Source organism: Saimiri boliviensis, chromosome 2 (assembly GCF_048565385.1).
Source record: "Saimiri boliviensis isolate mSaiBol1 chromosome 2, mSaiBol1.pri, whole genome shotgun sequence".
Taxonomy (NCBI): domain Eukaryota; kingdom Metazoa; phylum Chordata; class Mammalia; order Primates; family Cebidae; genus Saimiri; species Saimiri boliviensis.
In genome coordinates this window covers 31301418-31325676 of record NC_133450.1, presented here as the reverse complement: position 1 = coordinate 31325676, position 24259 = coordinate 31301418, and the positions used below count along the sequence as shown (strand labels likewise).

The following is a 24259-nucleotide window of genomic DNA, read 5'->3' as shown; positions in this document are numbered from 1 at the left end:
CAGCAGAAAGATAATCCGCCGGCCTGGGGGAGAGCTCGGCTAATGCAGGAGTCCTCGCAGTTTCTAGGCAACCCACAAAAAAAGAACTAGAACTATTTTTCTTTCTTTCTTTTTGTTTTTCTTTTTTTTTTTTCTTTTTTTTTTTTTTTTTTTTTTTTTTTTTTTTTTTTTTGAGAGAGAGAGTCTCGCTGTGTCTCCAGACTGGAGTGCAGTGGCACCGTCTCGGCTCACTGCAACCTCCGCCTCCCGGGTTCAAGCGATGCCTCTGCCTCAGCCTCCCGAGTAGCTGAGACTACAGGCGCCCGTCACCACGCATGACTAATGTTTTATATTTTAGTAGAGACGAAGTTTCATCACGTTGGTCAGGATGGTCTTGATCTCCTGACCTCATGATCTGCCCACCTCGGCCTCCCAAAGTGTTGGGATTACAGGCATGAGCCTCTGTGCCTGGCCAGAACTATTTTCTTTTGAGGAAAAAACAGATTAGAGTCTCTCCCGTACCCCAGCTTGAGACTACAGTTCTTTTTTGATGTCTGCTTTGTTCTTCATTTCCTGGGACAAATGTTGAACTTGTATAATTTGGAGGAAATTGACACACGGGCACATGTACATGCACGCGCGCACACACACACACACACACACACACACTCACTTTCTCGCTCTTTGTCTTTCTAAGAATGTGAATTAATAATTTTCATCCGAAGTTTAACTCACGGCCATCTGTGAGCAACAAGAGTGAGGAGAAGCCTAGAAATCCTGCCTTTGAGGCTGGCGCAGGGACGTTGCAAAATTGCAAGGCTGTGTCAGCAGAGAGAGAGCCAGGAGGATGAAGATGGCCCTGGCAGTTCCACTGTTCAGGGTTACATCACCTGCCATGGAGCCAGAGGGAAACAAAATGTCCAGGCGTTCTGTCCTGCACCAGACCCCCTTCTGGCCACCAGTCATGTATCCAAGAAATCTGCTTTCTGGGCAATGCTCACGAAACCCCTCTGCCGGATCCCCAGGCCTTCAACCAGGAATCCAGCCCAGGAGAGTTCTTGGCCCATCCCCTCCCTCGTACCAAAGCCTCAGACCCAGGGTAGGACTCTGATATCTAGAAACATCTCCCCTTACGGGCTGTTTTCCACCAAACAATTCAGAAGTGACAATGCTACACCTTCGATATTCTGCACTGGTTTAAAGTGAGATTTTGGGGTAGCAAATTGTGGATTGACCAGAAATTCAGAACCTTCCAGAAAACTGGACTCCTCTACAGTGCTGCTCTCAGAATGTTGTTTGCAGGCCACATTTTCAAAGAGAGGCAGACAAAAGAGAGCATATTCAGAGGATTGGGAACATATGGTGAGGACCTTCAGGCCGTGCCCTGCAAGGTAGCAGCTGAGGGGACCCAGGCTTGTTGCATTTGGAGGGAGGATGTCACTGGTACCCCGCAAGGCTGTCCAAATAGCTGAAGGGTTGTCACACAGAGTGGTTAGGACAGGGTTTGGTTTTCCTTCATCAAAGAGCAAAACTGAGGCCAAAGTGAGGAAGTCAGAGCAGCAAGTTTCTGTTCAGATAAATCAAGGCTGATTTAACTGGGTCAGGCTGGGTAGGGGGAATTTGTGACTTCCCAGGTACTAGGGCTTCTAAACACAGGTTACAACACCTCTTCTCTAGGGTGTTGTGGATGGGACTCATGTATTGGCTAGAGTTGGAGTAGTAGACGCTCACGAATGGCATCTGTGAGTTAAACTTCTGATCAAAAATACTCTTGTTCATTCACATTCTTAGAGAGAGCACGTGTGTGTATGTGCATGTACACATGTGCCCATGCGTCAATTTCCTCCAAATTATACAAGTTCAACTTAAAAGTGCCTTCGGACTTTTAAGATTTACATTTGTTAAGGTAATACTAGATACCAAAACAGCGAAGCCCCAAATTTCAGGGGCTTCACGCAACAGAGTGTATTCCTCAGTAAAGTCAGAGCCCCACATGGGCTTAATGTCAGTGGCTGGAACCATAGCTCCCTCCTTATTATGGCTCTGCATTGCCCCAGATCTTTGGAGTCCCCCACATCCAGCCAGGGAATGTGATTGAAAGGGGCAGAGCTCTGCAGAGCCATGTAGGAGTTTTTTTTTCAGGTCTGGAAGTGGCATAGGTCATTTCTACCCACATTCAATTGGCAGAACTCAGTCCATGCCTAAGTGCAGGGAAGTCTGGAAATGTAATCTAGCCGTGGCACAGTGAGGAGAGAGATTTTGGTGAATACATAGACGTTTCTGCCACCAACGCAGGGACACATGCTTTCAGGGACACATGCCTTCAGGATAGGCCTATGCCAGAAGAGATGAGAGTTTTGCAAGAGCCTATGAGGTCACCTGTGTTGGTGAGCCCTCGTCAGTGACAGCAGGAAGCTGAAGAGGCCTCCTTCTTCAAGAAATGGTCTGGGGGCCAGGCATGATAAAGTTCCACCTAGCCTGTCTCTGGGAAGTCCTCTATAGACACTTTCTAGAAATGTGAATGTAAGCTCCTCCTGCATCATCAGAAGTGAGTGTTTTTTGGACGAGAATAGAATTGTAACTATGGAAGTGTCCTGAAAACCGGAAAGGGTTGCTTAGGACAGAAAAGCATCCGTATTATCCCGCTCTACAGTGTGTACTAGTTGGAATTAGGATTCTCTTAGGTAAATATGTTTCTTCTGCCACAGCGTTAAACATTCATGAGGTCTTCAGCCGAAATTGCTTTATCGTTGCAGGTACTGACATTGTGCAGTGGCTTATGAAGAACCTTTCCATTGAGGACCCAGGTACTTGACCTTTGACCCTGCCCTCATCTACCCTGGTATCAGTAAACATCCCATAACCAAGTTCCAAACTAGATCCTCCTACCCTCCTGAGAACTGGGCTTGTAAATGTGAATTCCAAGATGTGGAATCACACTATTTACAAATAAAATTAATTTATTTTCTCCACTGAATATTTATCTTTAAATTTAAATCATGCTTTGAGGAAATGAGCAACTATTTAGAATGCCAAAGAGCCCAATACAATAACATGTGCAATGAGTTGAATTCTCGTTAGCTGCAGCAATTAAAGATAAGTTGTAGCACTGCCACTGAACAGCCTGCCTTCCAAAGCCAGCTCTTCAAATTAGATTGCCTGATCCACAATTAAGATGTTTAATTATTAGCCGAGACTCCCTCTGTTTTCTGCTTCTGCAAGAAGTGAAGGAATGATTTTTTTTTTTCAACTTTAATTGCGCATTTCAATTAGGAAGGCCTTACCAGGAAAACAACAGCAAAACCCTGGCCAATAAAACAATTTCCAAATCTGTCCTCCCACCAGAAAATAAGCAGTGAAATTTATTTTCACAGTGTAATTAGGAAATGTGGTGGGGGGGTGTTCCAGAAAAATAAAAATTCAAGGTAAGTAAAGCTGATTCCCATGTGCTGTTAGTTAATACTTTTCTGAATGTATTACATACTCCTTTGCCTTGATTACCTGAGTATTCTTGATGCCTGAAGGTCACATTTATAAAGATCCACTAATTCACTCTGATGTTCTTAATGGACATTGGCATGATTGGACTTATCTGCCCCAAATTAAATGACCCTGAACCACAATGCTTTTTGAAGATGGTTTTCAAGTGCCCATTCTCGCTCTGTGACTTTCAGCCGTGATTCCTCGCTGGAATCAGTGTGTCAGCTTGGCATTCCTGTATTTTAACGAAACATTTCTAACCTGTTGACTGTAAAACGATACAGTTTCTGTACAGTTTAATTATATATAGTCGTTAGAACTCTGAGTGCCAGAAAAGCGGATCATTCACAGAAGTGACCTGAGTCTTTTTACCCACTTGATTACTGGCTACTCTCATAACTCGTGAATATTCTGAATTCTAGTCAAGTTCTTGATTCACAGGGAGAAAACTATACATGCCAACCCTTTGTAAGGGATAGAACCCCAAGCAACCCCCATATGTGTTATCTGTGATGCAGCCTGGGCTTCTGAGTGTCCACTTGGAAAGTCTGGACCGGATCAGTGTTTACCTGTTTAGTTGCATTTATTTAAAGTCAGTGTTTCCTGTGATTATAATCCTAAACATGTTTCCTCATGGCCTCATTTTCTCTTCCAAGAGCACTGGCTTCTTTACCCTTCCCCCCACCCCCCAAAAAAATAATCATTGCAGTTCTGACATGTATTTTATTATTACTGTTATGAGAAACCTAAATTGGCTAGCTGTATGTGAAAATGAGCTTCAGGAATCCTCTGGCCCTGGTTTGAGAAGCTTCTGTGAAGGGTCCTGAATGATGAGAGTTATTTCTATGACGATCCATTACACTCCGATGCCCTTGGGAAGACACTGTGGTATTGGGTCCTGTTTGGGCTTCTGCAAAGTGGCTGAGGAGGAGCTAAGAACACTTTGCCAGCTGGGAATAGAAGCGGAGAGTTGAAGCAAACCAAGGCCTTGGGAAATGGGCAGATCCAGCATCTGCCCCTCTCTCCTTTCTTTTTCCCCATCAGCCAGTTTTCTGTTATTTTTTAGTTTTTGAGACAGGGTCTTGCTCTGTCACCCAGGCTAGAGTGCAGTGGTCCTGTCATGCTCACTGCAGCCTTGACCTTGACCCAAACTATCTTCCACCTCGGCCTCCTGAATAGCTGGGGCTACAGGCGTGTACCACCACACTCAGTTAATTTTTTGTTTTTTGTAGAGATAGAGATCTCACTGTGTTGTCCAGGCTGGTGTTGAACTCCTGACCTCAAATAGTTCTTCTGCTTCGGCCTCCCACAGTGCTGGGATGACAGGTGTGAGCCATCACACCTGGCCCCATTGGCCAACGTCGAGGCAAATACGTTTTTGCTCAGAAAATGAAGTTAGAGTCTCAGCTCCAAGACTGGGGGCATGAAAGTCACCTTCCTACTGGATTTTGTTCTTCCTTCCCTGGGGAAGGAGCAGCTGCTGCTGCTGAAACTTCTAGCTGGACTCATGATTCTTGAAGCATATAGACTTTAAAGAGCAAACTGGCCAGACACGGTAGTTCATGCCTGTAATCACATCACTTTGGGAGGCTGAGCTGGGAGGATTGCTTGAGCCCAGGAATTCAAGACCAGGCTGAGCAAGATGGCGAGACCCTATCTCTACAAAAAATTTAAAAATAAAAAAATGAGATAGGTGTGGTGGCATGTGCCTGTGGTTCCACCTACTTGACCCCAGGATTTCAAGGCGGCAATGAGCTATGATTGCACCACTGCACTCCAGCCTGGGTGACAGAGTGAGGCCTGCCTCTTCAAAAAAGCAAATTGGTCATCACTAAGTAAGTAAATTAAAACTTTGCTCATTCTCATTCCACCGGTTACATGTATGTTTCTTTCAAAGGAGAATGGGTTCTTAATAAGCAAAACATTGCATCATATTCAACTTCTTGAAAAGTTTGCAAGTAAAGACAAAACGAATTACTCTTAAAAATTCAGAGCTCATGCAATTAATAATTGCTAGAGACTCCCTGAGCATGTCAGCAATTTCCATGTCCAAAAATTAGTTTCAAAACCTGTAACAGTACTTTTGGATTAGTGAAAGATTATTGTGTATGGTAGAAGCATTGAGGTTTGTTATTTTTTTCTTAGCTCTCCTCAGGATAAATCTAAATTCTTAACTTTTTTTTTTTTTTAATCGAGACAGGGTTTCACTATGTTGCTCAGGCTGGTCTCAAACTCCTGAGCTCAAGTAATCCGTCCGCCTCGGCCTCCCAGAGTTACTGGGATTACAGGCATGAGCCATCGTGCCAGGCCTATATTCTCAGCTTTCTATGTGCATCTATTTATGTCTGGTGCTAAAGGAACAAAGGAACAGGTTGATTGTGGCAAAAACAGAAGTATTTCTACCAGGTCAGCCTCCCTCTGTCACTGCTCACTTCAGTATCCTTCCTCTAACTTTCCGAGGAAGTGAGGTTTTCCTGTCTGTCCATAAGAGAAGGGTAACACCCTTCTCATCCCTGATGTGACTGTCATGTTGGGAAACGCAGTGGGACTCCTTTGTCTCTATGGGCAGTGAGGCTGCATTCTTACTGCTGGGGATGATCAAACTAAGTATATGAATCAGAGCTGCCAGCACTTCCGGAGTATTTGACCTGTAATGGACACTGCTAATCACTTTACGTGAAATATCTCACTTAGTTAAATACAGGTTCATCTATGCCAAAACTTATGCCCCTGACCCTGAAGCCAGACTTTCTTCTGAAGGTCAAAGTGGGGAAAGGTTAAGCAATGTTAGACTCTCAGAGGTGGGGTTCAGACAAGTCCCAGACATATAGTGGCCCTTTCCAGCCATTGGCATGCCCCTCCTCACCCCCACACTGAGCAAGGGCAATCATATCATCAGCACAGTCCTGTGGGGGTGATGACAGTTGACTTCTGATCTCCCAGCTTAATTTTCAGCTGAATAATCTGCTTCCTAATTCCTTCTCTCCCTGTGCTCTGTTCTGACAGTTGAAGCAATACACTTGGGAAGCCTTATCGCTGCCCAGGGTTACATCTTCCCAATCTCAGACCACGTTCTCACCATGAAGGATGATGGCACCTTTTATCGTTTCCAGGTAAGCCTTCTGGCTCCCTCTCCTCAAGAATCGTTTCTTCTCAACTTCATTTTATCTCAGATTAGAACTACAAAGAAAACCGAAGGGATATTTGAGGGAGTAACCCTCACGCCTCATCAGCTCTGGGAAAGCCAAGAGGACTTTTGTCTGGGTGATTGGGTGACCCACTTGAAGAATAGTAAAAGGCTGTCATTGAGAGCCTACCGTTCCCTGGGCACTGTCTTAGTCCATTCGTGCTGTTGCAACGAAATACCATAAACTGGGTATCTTATAAAAAACAGAAATGTACTTTTCACGGTTCTGGAGGCTGGCAAGTCCAAGATCAAGGTGCTGGCACACTCAGTGTCTGGTGAGAGCCTGCTGTCTGGTTCACAGATGACACCTTCTAGTTGTAACCCCACATGGCAGACAGGACCTGGGGCTTCTATCAGGCTTCTTTTATAAGGGCACTAATCTCATCTGTGAGAGCTTCAAAGGCCCCACCTCCCAATACCATCACCTGGGGGATTAGGATTTCAACATATGAATTTGAAGAGGACACAGACGTTCAGACCATGGCAGACACTTTGTATAGATTTCCTCATTTATTCTGAAGAGCACACTTTAGTGGGTAAATATCACCCAGTTTACAGATGAGAAAGCTGAAGTGCTCAAAGAATTGAAGTGGCATTTAGTAAATGCAGGAGGCAGCCTTCATATGAACCGAAGTGAGCCTGATAGCACAGACCTTGATCTTTCTATTGTCTCAGGCCACCTTCCCCGAGTAAAGTTTCTGTTTGCTACCTAATCATTCTCCCCACCCATTTTACACTCCTTCTCCCAGATCCTTCCCCAGAGGGAATGAGGGCAGAGGATAGGGGCTTGAGTCAAGGTCTAACGGAAGTGTCTGGGGAAGAGTCCTTCAGACAAGGATCGAGTGAGAAAAGGAACTTAGGTTTGGGTACCCAGTACGTTGTGCCAGGTTGGCTTTTGTACTTAGACTTTTGTTGTCTCAGGATAGGAATATATTCCCCTGTGAACAAAACTTCTCAATTTTGCATTTGTTTTGCTTGTCTTAGATTTTGCCTCTCAATGCTTAGATTAAAAGGTTGACTCACCTCAGCTGCATTAATGAAAAGGGGAGCATTGCTGGGTAGCATCAGCAAGGAGATGGGGGAGAGCCTGCCCCGACGGAGGCTCCTCCCTGGGTGTGGGAGGGAAGAGTAGCATGGCACGCCTCTGAGCCCTCATACCCATGCTTCTTCACAGGCTCCGTACTTCTGGCCTTCAAACTGCTGGGAACCTGAAAACACTGACTATGGTGAGAACTGAAGCCACAGCCCACACTGTGTGTCACTTCTGGGTGTGCAGAAGACAAATGCCTGGTGTCTGGGCAACTGCGGTACATGGGGAGGAGGGTCCTCTCTGCTTAGTCCTTTCTCATATTGTTGCTATATAACAAACATCCTGTTCCACGTAACAGAGGAAGGCCCAGCTCACTGAAAGATGTAGTCCTTGGAGGGGAAGCAGGAGAGGGAAGAAAAATCTTATCAAGGGTGGTCAGAATGTTCATCTAGGGCCCATGGAGAACCAGGATCCCACAGCAACACTATGGGATGGTGACTTTTAATTGTGCTTTCCAGGGTTAGGGGGCTTCAGGGAGGGCTGGATCAAGGGGCTACCTCCTTCTGGCCCTTTCTGTTCTCACAGACGTGTCAAAACTTACTAAGAACCTTTTGGTGTTCTTGATAGTTGCAATTTAGGGGAAAAGGGAGAGGGACCAGGGAGGGACATACAGAAGTCACCCTGGACTAGGAAAAGAAAGAGTAGGTGAAGTTGGGAGTCCAGTCGTCAGTCGTGAAGAAGGGCAGGCCCTGGGGCTGTCTGCTTGGCTACCCACAGGCACCACTGTGGGCCCTTTGACACTGCCACACTGTAACTGATGTGATAAGTGAATGAATCCAGGAAGGCTTCTGGCTGCAAGCGAGAGCTGCATTTGACCGCTCACAAAACAAGTGCTTCTGGGGCTGAAAAGACTGCTCATGAAAGCCCAACTTGGAATTCGAATAATTATAGCTCGATTCCATGCAGTAGCGTGTGCCCTTGTGAGAGTGAAAACCAGTGTTTTTCCAAGCAGTGGAGAGGGTGAGAGGATGGTAAGACCAGATACCTGGGCCCAAGTAAGATTCAACTATTTACTTCACTAAAGCTTAGGCTCTCTGACGCCGAGGACTAAAGACATCATTTCCGTGTGTCTGCAGGCATTCCTCATTTTATAATTTTAATTGGCATCATGAACAGGGATAGAAATAACAGTTTGTTTGAGGCTCTCATTAAAGAAAAATAATTTTAAATTCCTGTGCCTCTATGGCAAATCAGAGGAAGAAATCAGGGTTCAGGGTGCAGAAGTATTCACCAGGGGCCAGGCATGCCTGTAATCCCAGTGACTCGGGAGGCTGAAATGGGAGGATCACTTGAGCCTAGGAGCTCAAGGCTGCAGTGAGCTATGATTGTGCCACTGCACTCCAGCCTGGGTGACAGAGCAAGACCTGTCTCTAAAACAAAGAAAAACAGGCACTCCCCAGGATCTCCAAAGCAGTTTAGTTAGAAAATCAGGATGTATTTACCAAGAGAGAATCCAGCACAGTGAGCCCCAGGATCCACCAGTTCCACTAGCTGGGTGATCTTGGCAAATTTCTTAACCTCTCTGTGCCGCAGAGACCTCATATTAAAATTGGAGCAATAATGGCACTTGTCTTCTAGTGTTGTTTTGTTAGGAAGAAATAAAATGCATGTAAGGTTCACCGAGTTAATATGGGGTGGTGGTTGGTATCGCTACTGGGGTGGGGTTGGTATTATTGCCACTGGGATGCTAGTTGATGTCATTACTACTGACGTGGCCCTGTCACCAGGAAGGTTGGGAAACTGAAGCTAAGAATTAAATATAGTATGATTTGGACTGATGAAGTATCCCATAGATTTTTATCCAATCAACAAACATTTACTGGTCCCTACTCTGTCCGATTCTATGTCGGAGATTTAAGTAAGTAACAGCCTTTCCCCCCAGGCATTCCAGGCTTGGAGAGGCAGCAGGATGCAGGGAAGAAAGGTGTGGTGAGGATCTGGCTTGAGTATTCAAAGGTTTTATGTGATAAATGATTGAGAAGGCTGAAGAGCTCTGGAGGGGCAGGTTTATAAATAGGTCTTGGCAGTCAAGGAGAGACGTTTAGAATGGATTCAGCACTCTGGGGGAGCTATTGTGGGTACCCAACAATGAACAAACTTTCCCAAGTTTTTTTCTGACTTGGGAAAAAATTGATCCATCTATAAGAAGGGGGTAATAACAGAACCCACCTTATAGGGTTATTATGGTGATTTAGTAAGTGGGCTGTGGAGGATTAAGTAAGGGCTGTGATTTAGCCAGATAGTCCCTGACACTGGCCTCAATGGAAGCAGTAGCTGCTACAATCGTGATTTTCCCAGCACCGAAAACTGTACTTGGCCTGTAGGAGACACTCAGTACATTTTTTAATGAGTGAATGAATGAGCAAATGGATCAGTGAATGTCACAGAGAAGACTCTGCACTGGGCCTCAATTCGAATTCCAATTCCATCACTAGCCCTCGGGTCCATCACTTGACTTCTCTGTGCCTTTAGATTCCCCATCTGTAAATGAGGGGTCTGTACTTGATAGTTGCCAAGGTTACTTCCAATGCTAAAATGCTGTGTTCTAAAAAGTCATTAGAGAGTATGAGTAAGATAGAGAAATAAGTGAGTTATAGGTTCCCCAGTTTAGGAGACTGAGGTAAATGGTGATGTCGCAAGTAAAGGCAGAAAGTATAGAAAGGGGTGAGTTTCTTAAGCACATTGAAATTTGATAAGTTCAATATTTTTAAAGAAATTTAACTGCACATATAATCCATGAATCTGTTCCCTTTATACAATTTTTAAACATGTTCCACTTTCGTAGTGGTGACACATGGTGAACTTGAGATGGCAGTGGCTTTATCTACATGAGAGATGAGACATAGGTAAGGGTGCGATGCCAGGTGTGAGGGCAAGGAAACAGACATTTTTCAGTGAGGAATTAAATATTCAGGAAAAGCCAGTATCTGAGCTTAAGACAGTTCTTCCAGGTGCCCTCTTTTGTAGGGCTGGCTGTTGTCACCAGCGGTCACTAGAGTTGGGGTTGGAAGTTAGAGCAAGCCCTGGCGAAGGTACTATGGGATGCGGACAAGCCCCAAGAGTTCTATGCCAAGAACAGCCACCTCCCACCTCCGTCGTTGTGGTGAACAGATTCGTTGTGTGACTTTAGGCCAGGGAAGTGAGCTTGTAGTGTGTGACCCTGTGACTCATGGCCATCAGGAGTGGCCCCAGCTCTGCATTCTGTGCATGATACCTGACTTCACAACCCCGCTGTCACATGTGGACATATCATGGATGTCCAAAGATTTCTTGAGTGACTCTGCCTGCATAAAACTCATAGCCAAATCTGGGTTAGCTTTCTCTGATTTTACGTTTGGCCAGTGCAAAATGCTGTCTGGGGCAGCATTGTCAAAGCAGCTGCCACCTCCACTGCCCTGCACTGCTCAAAGGTAATGAAGACCTGGCCCAGTGTGGCTGGTGACATGTCAAGCTTCCTGCCTGAGATTGCCCCTAATTCTGCCAGGGATCCAAGAGACTGAAGGAAGTACTTTGTGATAGATCAGACACCCCTTTATCAGACACAGTGGAGCACTATAGCTGCTTGGTTCATTGGAAAAGTTAGTAAGTAGAAAATAATTTTTAAAATGACATATATATACCTTAATCACCTCATGTAAAGGTAAGATACACAAATGACCACTCATTTGACAGCCTTGTGAGGTAAGACCAAAGTCTTCTCTTTGATTATGAGTTAAATAGTTTTCATTTCTTTCTTAAATCAACCACATTTTAAAATAAACTTCCCTGTTTTGGCATCTTTAAAGTGCATCAAGAATGTAAAGACATTTTTATAGCCTTCTGTTTCCACTTAGAAAACATATTTTTCCCAAGACAATGCTGGGTGCATAGCTAGGGCAGTGCTGGGCATTTAGCAAGAGCAGGTGGATAGATGGATGGATGGATGCATGGGTGGGTGGATGGTTGAATGGATAGATGGATAGATGGATACATGGATGGATGGATGGATGGATGGATGGATGGATGGATGGATGGATGGATGGTTACATGGGCGAATGGATGGACAGATAGACAGATGGGTTTATGATTCCATTGTGATGCTGGTTTTGTACATGTTGTCGTTTCTTTTCTTTCCTCAGCCATTTATCTTTGTAAGAGGACAATGCAGAATAAAGCAAGACTGGAACTGGCAGATTATGAAGCAGTAAGTATGATTATTTCCCAGGATACATATGAGAAGAGAGCAAAATCACATCTGCAGTTCTGTCTAAACTTGTATTGTTTTTTCTTTTGTTCCCTTTTCATCCCTTTCACACAGTGGAAGTATCTCCTAGTTCTCCTCCTTTGTTCTCAGCTTCTCTTGCCATCACAATAAGGTTGTATTTTTACATAAATAACTCTTAAAGCTCAACAATAAAAAGATAAGCAACTCAAAAATAGGCAAATGACTTAAAAGATATTTTACTAAAGATGACACAGGACGATAAATAATCCCATGAAAAGATGCTCAACATTATTAGCCATTTAGGAAATGCAGATTAAATCCATGGTGATAAACCATTACATACATATTAGAATGGCCAAAATAAAAAGCATTGATCATACCAAGTGATGGCGAGGATGATGGTGAGAACAACTGTAACTTTCCTTCATTGCTAGTGGTAATGTAAAATGGTACAGCCACTCTAGAAAATTGTTTGGCAGTTTCTTATAAAGTTAGACATACATTTACCATATAACCAGGCAGTCCCACTTCATTCACACAAAAACCTGTAAACTAATGTTCATACAAGTTTTATCTGTGGTAACCAAAAGCTGAAAACAACCCAGATGCACTTTAACGGGTGAATGGTTAAACTAACTGTGGTACATCCATACAATAGAATACTACTCTACAGTAAAAAGGAATGAACTATTGATACACATGCCCACTTAAATGAGTGCCAAAGACATTATGTCGGATGAAAGAAACCAATCTCAAACCAGCCATTCCATTTATAGGACATTCTTGAAAAGAATAAACTATCATGATAAAAAGCAGATCACTGATTGCTAAGGGTTATAGATGGGGTCGGGGAATTTTGGAAGGTGATGGAACTGTTCTGTATCCTGATTGTGGTAATGGTTGCATGAATCTATACATGTGTTAAAATTTACAGAATTGTACAAAAGGAAGAAAGTCAACTTTACTGTGTAATAATATCTTAAATTGAAATTTTAAATTGCATCTTTATACCCACTCTCCTGTGCTTGGTAATAGAGGCAGAATCTAAGGGTAAAATTCCATTTCAGAAAATAAGATGTATGTCACATGAGGTATCACTTCCCAGCTTTCTTACCTTCCTCTTACATCTTCCTTCATAAGATGGGGCTCCTTGCAAAAATTAGAGGCCCCACCACCAAGCTTGGGTCCATTCCCATTTGGCAGAACCCAGAAGCCAAAGCACTTGAAACCTCATAGATTTGATTTTATTTTTTTAACTTTTTGTTGCAAAATGTTTCCCCCAAACTGAACTTTATATGGGTCACAGAGACTAGGAGAAATTGGCTGAACTTTCTTATACCTTCCACTTCCCTCTTCCTATATGTCTTCCAGAGGATGTGCTGCTGAGCCGTGAATGACTGAAGGGCCAGCAGCTGTGGGAGGAGGGGCAACAGTAAGGGCAGCAGAGAATCCTTCCCTGGATAATCCTGCATTAACGGCATCTTCAGACCCACCCACCTCCAAAGACCCTCCTGCTTTCACTGCCTCGGTCTTTCCAAACAAGTGTGAGGTCCTACTCTGCCAGGCCTTACCTCTCCTAGGTTCATGTTCCCCAGCCTACCAAGCCAGCTGGGCCATTGCTCCCCTCTCTACAGCCCAAGTAAGAACGTGCATGCCATTGGAGAGCAGGATCTGCGCACAGCCCTTCACCTCTTTGATCCCGCTGGCATCATGGACCTGTGAATGGGGCTCGGTGGGCAGAAGAGGAGGAAGCACTGAAACAGTTTGTCCAGAGCCTTAGGACCTGGCTAGAGTTTGCATTATCGGATGATCATATGTTGGAACATTATGATCTCTCCAGACAAACCTTGGCCTGGTTGTTCTGTGCTCTGGACATCCTGGGAGCCCCAGTCATGCCCCTGTCTACCCCAAACGTTCAGCAGTCACATCACCCCTCCTTCAAAAGACTGCTGTTGGACTCTTTGTACACCCAGTGCAAGTCGCTTTGACATGATGATGTTACTTCCTTAACACAACCTTGAGGAAAGGCCCAGACTGCAGAAGCCTGGGACCCTTCCCTCCTGTGTGTCTCTTCCCCATATTTTCTATGTTTTTGGAAAGGTCTCATACAGAAGCCAAACAGTATCACCTCATGCTGTATTTGATTGATTTGTCTCTTCTCTTGTCCCTTCATGTCCTCTCCTGGGATTTGTAAACAATGTGGCAATGGGATGTGCTCTCAGGTTGAAGTTCGGCACAAAAATGATTTGAATCCAAAAAAGCATGTTGCTTCCAAAATGCAATACGTTTTTATACATTTTCTGATTACATATTATTTTTACAAAAACAAAAATTCAAACAATAAAGGAGAGACTATAACCTGTGACTCTCCCCCACCTGTTTCTTCTATGCAGACATTTTTTTTCCTCTACAAAACATATTAGAATCCTATCAAACATTATTGTGTCAGCTGCTTCTCTTTCCCCATTCTACTGGAGGTGTCTCGGGGCCCTTACCATGTCAGTAACTATAACTTACATTATTGTGTTTAATGGCTGCCTAGAATTTCATACTATGACTGTGTCACAGTTGATTGGCATTTAGACATTACCAGTTTTGTTTCCTATGAGCAATGGAAGAGTCGAAAAGACAGTTTTTTAGAAATACTCGTGCACTAAGCCTGGGTAGTAACTGTGAGCTCATGTGTGGTACTCTCCAACTGAAGCTCCTTTTATATTAATAACCCATTAATGAGGGCAATCAATTAGAGTTGGCATGAGCTCTATGAAAATATGTAGCATAATATGGGCTCCAGCCTTGCATTCATCAGAATTAGGGGGATCGTTAGGGTGCCTGTCAAACTCCCCTTCTCACCATCTATCCTCGTGTTCCATGAGGTAACTCTACAGACTTAGAGAAAATACTTTTCTTTTTCTCTAATGGCAACCCTCAGTGACTTTTCTTTCTGTTTTGGCTTTTTCTTGCATCCACATCACAAACAGACACTCCCTTTGGGCCACTTTTTTTTTTTTTTTTTTTTTGAGATAGAGTTTCACTCTTGTTGCTCAGGCTGGAGTGCAGTGGCATGATCTTGGCTCACTGCAGCCTCCCCACCTCCCGGGTTCAAGCGATTTTCCTGCCTCAGCCTCCCAAGTAGCTGGGATTACAGGCATCTGCCACCACGCCCAGCTAATTTTTATAATTTTGGTAGAGGTGGGGTTTCATCCTGTTGGCCAGGCTGGTCTCAAACCCCTGACCTCAGGTGATCCACCTGCCTTGCCTTCCCAAAGTACTGGGATTACTGGTGTGAGGCACTGCACCCAGCCTGGGCCACTTTTGAATCCTCCTGACATTAGAAAAAGTATGAAACCAGGTCCCCTTCGTTCTCCTTTCCCGTGACCTTTCCAGCTCCCAGCTGGAAGACAAGTCCTGAGAAATCCAGCCTTGGTTTTGCTCCTGGAGATACCAACAGGTGGCAAAGACCCATCATTAATTCCCCAATAGCCACAAACAATTTTCCCTGTTTTCAGCAACCTTTGAAACAAGTGCTATGTGAGTTGCATTCTTGTAAAACACATATGAAGAAAGGAATCCGGTGAACCATAGAGACTTCAGACTTCATGGGTGTGTAAATGAGTATTAATAGTTCAGCTCTGTACAGCAGGGTCTGGTGCAAAGTCAGATTGGATGCATGTCCAGGGGATTCAAAGCAGGTCTTGCTATTTTGTTGGAAGTAACCAAAATTGATGGCTGACTTATAATAAGCATAGGTGTCCATGTGCTAATTTACAATGATTAATGCCTTCTTGTTGATTTTCATTTCTCATTAGGAAAACTTAGCGAGACTCCAGAGGGCCTTTGCAAGGAAGTGGGAATTCATCTTTATGCAAGCAGAAGCACAAGTAAAGTAGGTGGACTTAACAGAGACCTTTTCAGAGAGGAAAAGACTCTGGAATTTGGAAATGGTGTGAAGGGGGGATTGTCAAAGTGAAGTTTCCAGATGGCGCTAGTATTTCTAATCTGACATGAGACCAACTGAGTAGAAATTAAGGTCAGGATGGATAAGTTTCATCTTCATAATCAATATTATTCTAAAGCAGTTTCAGAAGTGTGTGCTTCCGCAGGCAAGGGAGATCCTCCCAAAGGTAAAACGCTGGTTATAAAAAGGTGTACTTATTTCCCCAAGAAATTTCCGGGTATTTTCTGTGCTCAAAGGCTGAAATCCCACTTTACCCATTGGACTGCAGATTTTGTCTTCACAAGAAAACAGGATGAGTTTTGGGAAGAACAAGCAGCCCTGTCTTCTTCTCCCTAGGAGAGGAGTTTAGAACCAATAAAAAAAATAAGGCACAGAAGTCAGACAGTTGGAGTCTAAAATATAAGATTATTATATTAATTAAAAGCAAGATTCGGGCCGGCCATGGTGTCTCATGCCTGTAATCCCAGCACTTTGGGAGGCCAAGGTGGGCAGATCACCTAAGGTCAGGAATTCGAGACCAACATGGAGAAACCTCATCTCTAGTAAAAATACAAAATTATCCAGGCATGGTAGTGCATGCCTGTAATCCAAGCTACTTGGGAGGCTGAGGCTGGAGAATCGCTTGAACCTAGGAGGCAGAGGTTGCAGTGAGCCAAGATCATGCCATTGCACTCCAGCCTGGGTAATAAGAGTGAAACTCTGGGTGGCGGGGGTGGGGGGGGGGGAAGCAAGATTACAGGGCATGACATCGGATCTGTGGACACAGGTGCAAATTAAACTTGCTCTTCCTGGACAGAGGTGTGTCTCTATAGGCCTACTCTCCCCTACATCACCACCTCCACCCACCAGGGCAGAGCTGACCCCTGTAAGTTTCCTGCACACAGAGAAAGCAGCTATCCTGAGCTCAGGCTGACCCAGATGGGGGCCCAGAAAGGGAAAGCCTGAACTTTCTCAGTTTCTTCTTTCAAGTCTACCAATTAGTTAAGTTATTTTTCCTCCTCAAAGAGTAAGAGATGAAAGGAAGAAACAAGTTGGAAGCGTTTTTCCCATATTTTTTTCTCCTGGATATGTAGTGGACATTTCTTCCTCTCTAAGGAAGCATGAGGAATGGGTACTATATGTTCCCCACTCCACAAACCCATGGTTCTCAACCAGATCCATTTAATTCTGGGAAACAGAATGATTGGACCTGGATTTCCCGTGTCCTTCCCAGGGATGGTGTCTAGGTTAGCCAGGATGGTTAAGAGGAGAAGTGAGATAGAAACAGGAGAGGGGTGCTGAGATGGGAGAATGGGACTACGTTTTCTCTGGGTACCACTTACATGTGAGAAGCCCCTGGATCTTCAGAGAAACCCTCAACACCCTGGGGGGTGTTGCAGCTCATGGCCCGGAGCTGGGTCTCAGGCCGTGTGAGTGTAGACCCATCACAGCTATGGTCACAGCTGGGAATGGCCTGAGGCCATCTGGTCCACTGGCCTGCAAACTGCCATTGCTGTGACCCTCCCCCCGCTGTCTCTGCCCTTCTCCTGCCCATGATGCCAGCCACCTCCTGACCACCCAGCAGCCCCCAGGGTAGGCGGGTACCAGGCACTGCGTGGCCCTGAAGAGGTGAAGGTGGGAGAGTAGGTGGGATGGAGACTGGGATTCTGCTGGGCTGAGGCAGAGTTGTGCCTGTGTACTCAGAAGCCACTGGAAAGCAAAGAGGAGCACTGATTTGTTCTTCCAGGATCAAGCAGCATCACAAGTTATAAACAGAGGGGAAATTATTACTTCATAAACATATGGTATTTCTCGATTAATTTTTTTTATTAACTCTGTGATTATATTATAATTGTGGGCCATCTAAGTACACAGTAATTATTACAAAAAATGCAGGGTGATTATGGGTTTATTTCAGTCCAGAAAACTAAAGTGTTCCCAAGAGAGCCAAGAACCGGGAGTTACACGGCAATTAATCTGAGTTGCTCTTTACTTGAAGAAATAAAATGAAGTAATACATGCTTTTTTGAAAAAGAAAAAGAAAAAGCCTCTTATCTTTGCTGCAGATCAGAACAATAAGATTCTGTCTTTGTCACCTGCAATTTCCCTCTTGCAATTTGTGCCTCCCCCAGCTAAGGCCAGCGATATTTGCCTCCTGGATCTTGTCTCACTCTAGGGCCATTATACTGCCTCAAGAAAGCCAGATGGTGTAAGAGACTTATAAAACACGTAATTGCCGTGTTTTAAAGACATTTCTTTCTACTGATTCTAAATCTAAAGCAACCTTTCAAATTTGAACATGGAACACTGGCAAGATGGTGGTTCTACTCCTTCTTATAATTTGTATATGCAGTGTCCTTTTTGATGAGAGGGGCATGCCAATGGATAAATCAGTTCTTTTTTTTTTTTTTTTTTTTGAGACGGAGTTTCGCTCTTGTTACCCAGGCTGGAGTGCAATGGTGCGATCTCGGCTCACCGCAACCTCCGTCTCCTGGGTTCAGGCAATTCTCCTGCCTCAGCCTCCTGAGTAGCTGGGATTACAGGCACGTGCCGCCATGCCCAGCTAATTTTTTTGTATTTTTAGTAGAGATGGGGTTTCACCATGTTGACCAGGATGGTCTTGATCTCTTGACCTCGTGATCCACCCGCCTCGGCCTCCCAAAGTGCTGGGATTACAGGCTTGAGCCACCATGCCCGGCCGATAAATCAGTTCTTAATCATCCAAATCCCAATACATCAGATGAGCAGCTGCATTCTTGTTCTTCCCTTTAGGCCACCATGTTCATTACACATATGGCAATCTGTAATCTAGCCTAAAACAAGTTCTCTTACCATGTGTGGAATTTCTGAGGTTTTCGAGAGGGACGTATACGTCCCTGTTTCACAGTCTGCAGAGAGCAGGCACTGTACAGGTACCAATAGCCTTGTTTTCCCTTAGCTCCTAAAACAGGAACCAATGCTGGGGCAAGTGTCGGAGGGAAAAATGGAATACAAAGCCTCTGATTTCCTTCCTCTCTTTACTCTTTCAGGATTGACCGGAAAAAGGACAAGACAGAAAGGAAAATTCTGGATAGTCAAGAACGAGCCTTTTGGGATGTCCACAGGCCTGTGGTGAGAAAGCTCTGCTCAGTTCTCTAGATTTTTTTTTTTGTTCTTAATTTTTTCATTTTCATCTCAACAAGGAAAAGAGACTGTCTTTAGCCACCAGGTGTCTCATTCTTAAGAAAATGACTGCGCTTTGTGGAATTGCTTTTGCCATTCGGTTATATAATCTCAGTAAATTTTCTGGAATATCTGTAAATTCCACCTTTAAAAAATTTTTCATCCATGAAAATATGGAATTGCAAATGGAGGAGCTATGAGAATTCCACCAAAAGACCTTTGGGCCCCAAAGGTTGACATTCCCCAAATCGACAATTTCCATTTCCACTGCCATTCAACTCTCAATCTTAAACTATTCTGTGCCAAATACAGTTAATTCTTGTTATCCACGTTCTATAAAGTCTTTGCAAACACTGAATTAGCACACATCACTCCTGTGGGAACTACCAAGCTGGGTCCCTGTGGGCCTGTGGCCACATTTTTATCAGCGGATCAATACATAACCTTTTAAATGTGTTGCTGTGTAAAGATACCTATGTCATATATATCATCGATTCATTAACATTAAACTCATAGCCAACAGCACTATTGCTCATGCCTGCACAAAGCTTAGCTAATACGTTTATTTCCTCCGAAAGCACATCAGAGCCCTCTTGCTTGGGAACAGCAGACAGCACTTCAGCACCTTGGGGCCATTTTAAACAGCAAAATCACCAACATAAAGCACAAAAACGCAGAAAAGTTGGCAATAAATAACCCCTAAATAGACAGGCCTGAAACAAAAAGGCAGGACATCACCTTGTTCAATTTCAGTGGGAAACGCACACATCAGGCTACTATGGATTAGGGGGTTACAAATGAAATTCAGCAAGTAGGCAAATTCAGAAATGCAAAATTTGTAGATGACAAGGTTTGACTGTATTTCTGATTTCACTTTGTTAAAGCAAATGTTTCATTTTCCTCATGAAATGGAACTAAAAGGGAATCAACTATTTGTCTTCTTAAAATTTGATTGAAAGCAAAAAAATAAATAAATAGCTACTCATCCTGATATTATGGAGTCTTTTTCAAATGATTAAGTATGTAAAAAAATTTTTAAAGGCTGTTGCTGATGTAGTCTTGCCATTCACTAGAAAATTATTCTAAGTGAATAATTTTCACTTAGAAACTGTGCACTATACCCTTTACATATCATCCTTAGATTATGAGGCAAAGTCTTCTATATCGTATGAGAACTCCAAGAGGAACACATATTATGGCAAAATGGAAAAAAAATTATTCATTTTCTGTAATGGCAAAAGATAAAGGTTGGTCCTGATGGTGTTACATAGGCTAAATTGGAAGTGTGATTTTCACTTAGTAATTTATATGATGTGTTTTTTTTTTTCTCAGCCAGGCTGTGTGAACACAACAGAAATGGATATCCGAAAATGCCGACGTTTGAAGAATCCACAAAAGGTTAAAAAGGTTCGCTGGCTTAGCCGAGTTAAAAATTCTTGATGTGAATAGCCCTCCCAGTTCTAGTACTATTCAAATAGTAATTTGCTACTTGTCATTCTACCACCTTTTGTCTTTTGAAACCATAACCATTTCACAAATATTGATTGGGCAGCCGATTCATGCTTGGCGCTGTGTTTATGCTGGGATACAGTGGCAGGTCCTCACAGAGCCCACAGCCTGGCGGGGAGTAAAACAAGCCAACAGGCAACAGGGCCATGAACGCTGTGTTAGGAGAGTCAAGCGACAGTTGAGGAGCCCAGGAGGGGCAGCTGAGCCAGAGCTGGAGGGGGCAGGGATAGGGGCTTCCCAAGGACTTCCTGAAAGAGGGTCAGGTGTTCTGAGGGTAAGTCGCAGTTGTCTCTGGGGAGGTGGCAGGGAGGGGAGGAAACAGAAGGGGCAAGAAGTGGCAAAGCTCACAGGTGGAAACGAGCTTTGTACTTAGAAACAAATGAAAGTCTTTTTTATGTTTTATTTTTTTGGTAGAGCTGGATCATCCAAACTCAAACCACCGTCTTGCCCAATTGTTAATGACCCGGTGGTCACTTGTGGTTCACTTTACTGAAAGGAGTGGTGGCCACAGCATATCTGAGGGTGCCATGCTCACACTCCCCACGATCCCTATGTCCCACCCTCTCCACAGCACCAGGGACAGTATTGCGGGAGAGCATGACTCCATAATATTAATTTCCAAAGAGTGGTGATGTGTCCCCACACATTCCTGTTTCTTCTGATGACCAATTAGCTCTCTCTAGTGTATGTATTTTAAAAAAAGACACACACACACACACACACACACACACACACACAAAAGACATGGCGTGCATATACATATAAACTTCTTCAGTCTCCTTAGGTATTTTGTTCTTCACTGAGATAACAATACCCACTGTATTATACTTTAAAATATTAGTCCTAAAATGTCTTCATCTTCAAGAGCCCCCTAATTCTAATATTGCAGAATTTCGTGGAGTTACATCCACTTTATGTGAGCCCTTCTTGATTTTCAAGATTTGAGCTACACATTGCATGCCCTTCAGGGTTTTGTTTCTTTCCCAGTGCGAAGATTGTGTTTAGTCTGTCCATAATACCAGGAACGGCTTTAAACATCGCTATAGCCACAGACCTGTGGAGAAACTGAGGCCAGAAAACTGTTTGACTTGAAAGGAAAAACCTGAACCCCCGCCATCCCAGTTTTGTACCAGATGGTCATCCGCTGACCGGCAGAAATGTCAAGGGGATCTTTCATGCATACGCTTCCACGGTGGCTCTTCAACCTCCTTTGACCTCAGAATCATTTGGGGCATTTGATAAAATGCAGATTCCCAGACCACCCCCAAAGATTCCGATGCTGTAAGTCCAGGGGGCGAGGGGACACTCAGCAATGTGTCTTTTCCAAGCACACCCAGGCGATTCTTTGCAGATGGTCTATGGACCGTATTCAGAGAAACACTGAGATACGAGGAGACTATTCTCAGCACAATAAAAGGCAGGATTTGGGTTACAGTGGTACCCCAAAGATGAGATGAGATACCTTAAGAGACAGTATTTTCATCATTGAAAAAAATAAAAGCAGAGACCAATCTCTTATTGCCATGATTGGATTCAAGAAATTGGATGAGTCTTTGAACTAGCTGCCCCCTAAGCCACCCTCTGACTCTGCGGGTAGATGATCCTACATTCTTGCTGCTTCTCCTAGTCCGTGTATGGCGTGACCGAAGAGTCCCAGTCACAGAGCCCCGTGCACGTACTCAGCCAGCCAATCAGGAAAACTACAAAAGAGGATATCCGGAAACAGGTGAATGAATTGTCTGCTTGCACTCCCAGGAGGAGACGTGGCTAGTTTAAAAACCTTTTCAAATGTTCACTTCAGAAGATTGAGCAAGCTTTGAGTTCCTGAAAACCACAGTGGAACCCCGCCGTGGGTGACTTGAACCTTTGAGTGCTGTGTGAGAATGAGCCGTGGAAGCTGGAGAGAAAGAATTCTCTCCCCAGTTCCTCCAGCAGTTATTAGAAAAGGGCGTAAATGAGTCCTCCCGGGTCTGGGGATAACTGTGCTAGCGGGGTTTCCCACCGTCCGCTGCGGGAGCTGGAGGAAGGAGGGGCTCATGTCACACAGTCCTTAAAACTGGAATGCACTTCCAGACTAAACCAGCCTCAGGATGGTTGACTTTATTGCTGTGATTTGAAAGGAAATTTTAAGAATAAATAAAGCCCTACTCCCAAGGCCATTTCAGTATTACTTGGTTGAATGTTGTATTTTTTCATGATGAGGAGCCCATGTCAATAGACAATGACTAATTATATTACTTCCTTCTGATATTTACTAATAATTAAGCAACGTTAGGGCCTACTATTTATATTATGCCTTGCTGGGTCCTAGAGAGCAAAACCCAAAGGGGTAAATTTTTAGGTACTTGTCCTTGACAAGTTCATTATCTGGTGGGTAAGAGGTAACCGACGTATGAAAAAAAGCTGTCTGGCCGGGCGCAGTGGCTCACACTTGTAAGCCAGCACGTTGGGAGGTCGAGGCAGGTGTGGCTCACCTGAGGTCAGGAGTTTGAGACCAGGCTGACCAATATGGTGAAACGCCATCTCTACTAAAAATACAAAAAAATTAGCCAGGCGTGGCGGCGTGTGCCTGTAGATCCAGCCCCTCGGGAGGCTGAGACAGGAGAATCGTTTGAACCCGGGAGGCGGAAGTTGCAATGAGCTGAGATCATGCCACTGCACTCCAGCCTGGGCAACAGAACAAGACTCCATCTCAAAATAATTTAAAAAAAGAAAAAGAAAGAAAGAAAGAAAGAAAGAAAGAAAGAAAGAAAGAAAAAAGCTATTTGATGATCCCAGTCAAGCACGCCAAGAACACAGATGTGACATGCATGTGAAAGGTGGCAGAGGAAGGGTCACTGGGGATTGTTCAAAACAGGTGTCTGTAGTGCACATTTCACCTGTCTATGCTGTTGCTAAGCTTTGTAGACTGTGTATTGCCTTTAAGTTTTGGAAGGCAAGACTTAAATCACACCACAATACAGGAGGAGATGAGATGCAGGCTAAATGGTAGAAGATGAATCTTGTGTGATAGGGATGTCCAGAGCCACAGGTGCGTTTCTGGAATGCAGAGCGGAAGGAGTCGGAGATGTCTGGCCAGAGGAGGTGTTTGGCTCTTGGTGGAAATGCAGGATTTGGGTTTGGGGAGGAAAGGGAAAAATAATTTCAGTTCAGACTTAACGTCTGTGTTCTCCGTTTTCTCAGATAACATTTTTGAATGCACAGATCGACAGACATTGTTTGAAAATGTCCAAAGTGGCTGAAAGGTATGTTTTCTCTTAATGATATTACTCCTTTCTTCTAATTTAACAAGGAAGAAATGTTACAGGGTTGTGGTTAACAAATGTGTTCAATGCCAAAAGTCAGACTGTAGTGACTCCTTAGACTGAGGTACAAAAAAACCCCACAGGCACCATGTGAGTATAACTAAGATAACATAGCTCCCTTGAGTGATGTCAAGAAATATTCCCTTACTAAGGCTTTACATACAGGGAGTGGCCACAGGACCTTGTCAATCCAGGAAGAATGTCCTTAAAATCTACATAATGCACCTTTGCCTTCAGCCTCTTGATTAATTCAAATGGAAATTGCTCCCTTTTCAGCTATAAAATGCCCAGATTCACTTTATAGAGGAAAAGAAATTACGTGTGTCCTTTGAGGCGCTGGCCGGATAGACAGGAGGGGACTGGATCATCAGGAAGAGATCCGCCTCCACATACCATCAACCACTGA

General features: G+C 44.0%; 1 protein-coding gene across 8 annotated transcripts in view; it reads left to right on the top strand.

The window, feature by feature from the left end:
* The window catches only part of RGS6 (regulator of G protein signaling 6), a 634950-nt gene that overhangs the window by 516291 nt on the left and 94400 nt on the right, over positions 1-24259 (top strand). For all 8 annotated transcript variants that reach the window (XM_039469182.2, XM_074393036.1, XM_074393035.1 and 5 more), the window contains exons 4-12: positions 2736-2786; positions 6466-6572; positions 7821-7872; positions 11855-11919; positions 15750-15826; positions 18907-18988; positions 20372-20446; positions 22176-22274; positions 23732-23793. In XM_039469182.2, the coding sequence (XP_039325116.2) occupies positions 2736-2786; positions 6466-6572; positions 7821-7872; positions 11855-11919; positions 15750-15826; positions 18907-18988; positions 20372-20446; positions 22176-22274; positions 23732-23793 (670 nt within the window). The remainder of the gene's footprint in view (positions 1-2735; positions 2787-6465; positions 6573-7820; positions 7873-11854; positions 11920-15749; positions 15827-18906; positions 18989-20371; positions 20447-22175; positions 22275-23731; positions 23794-24259) is intronic.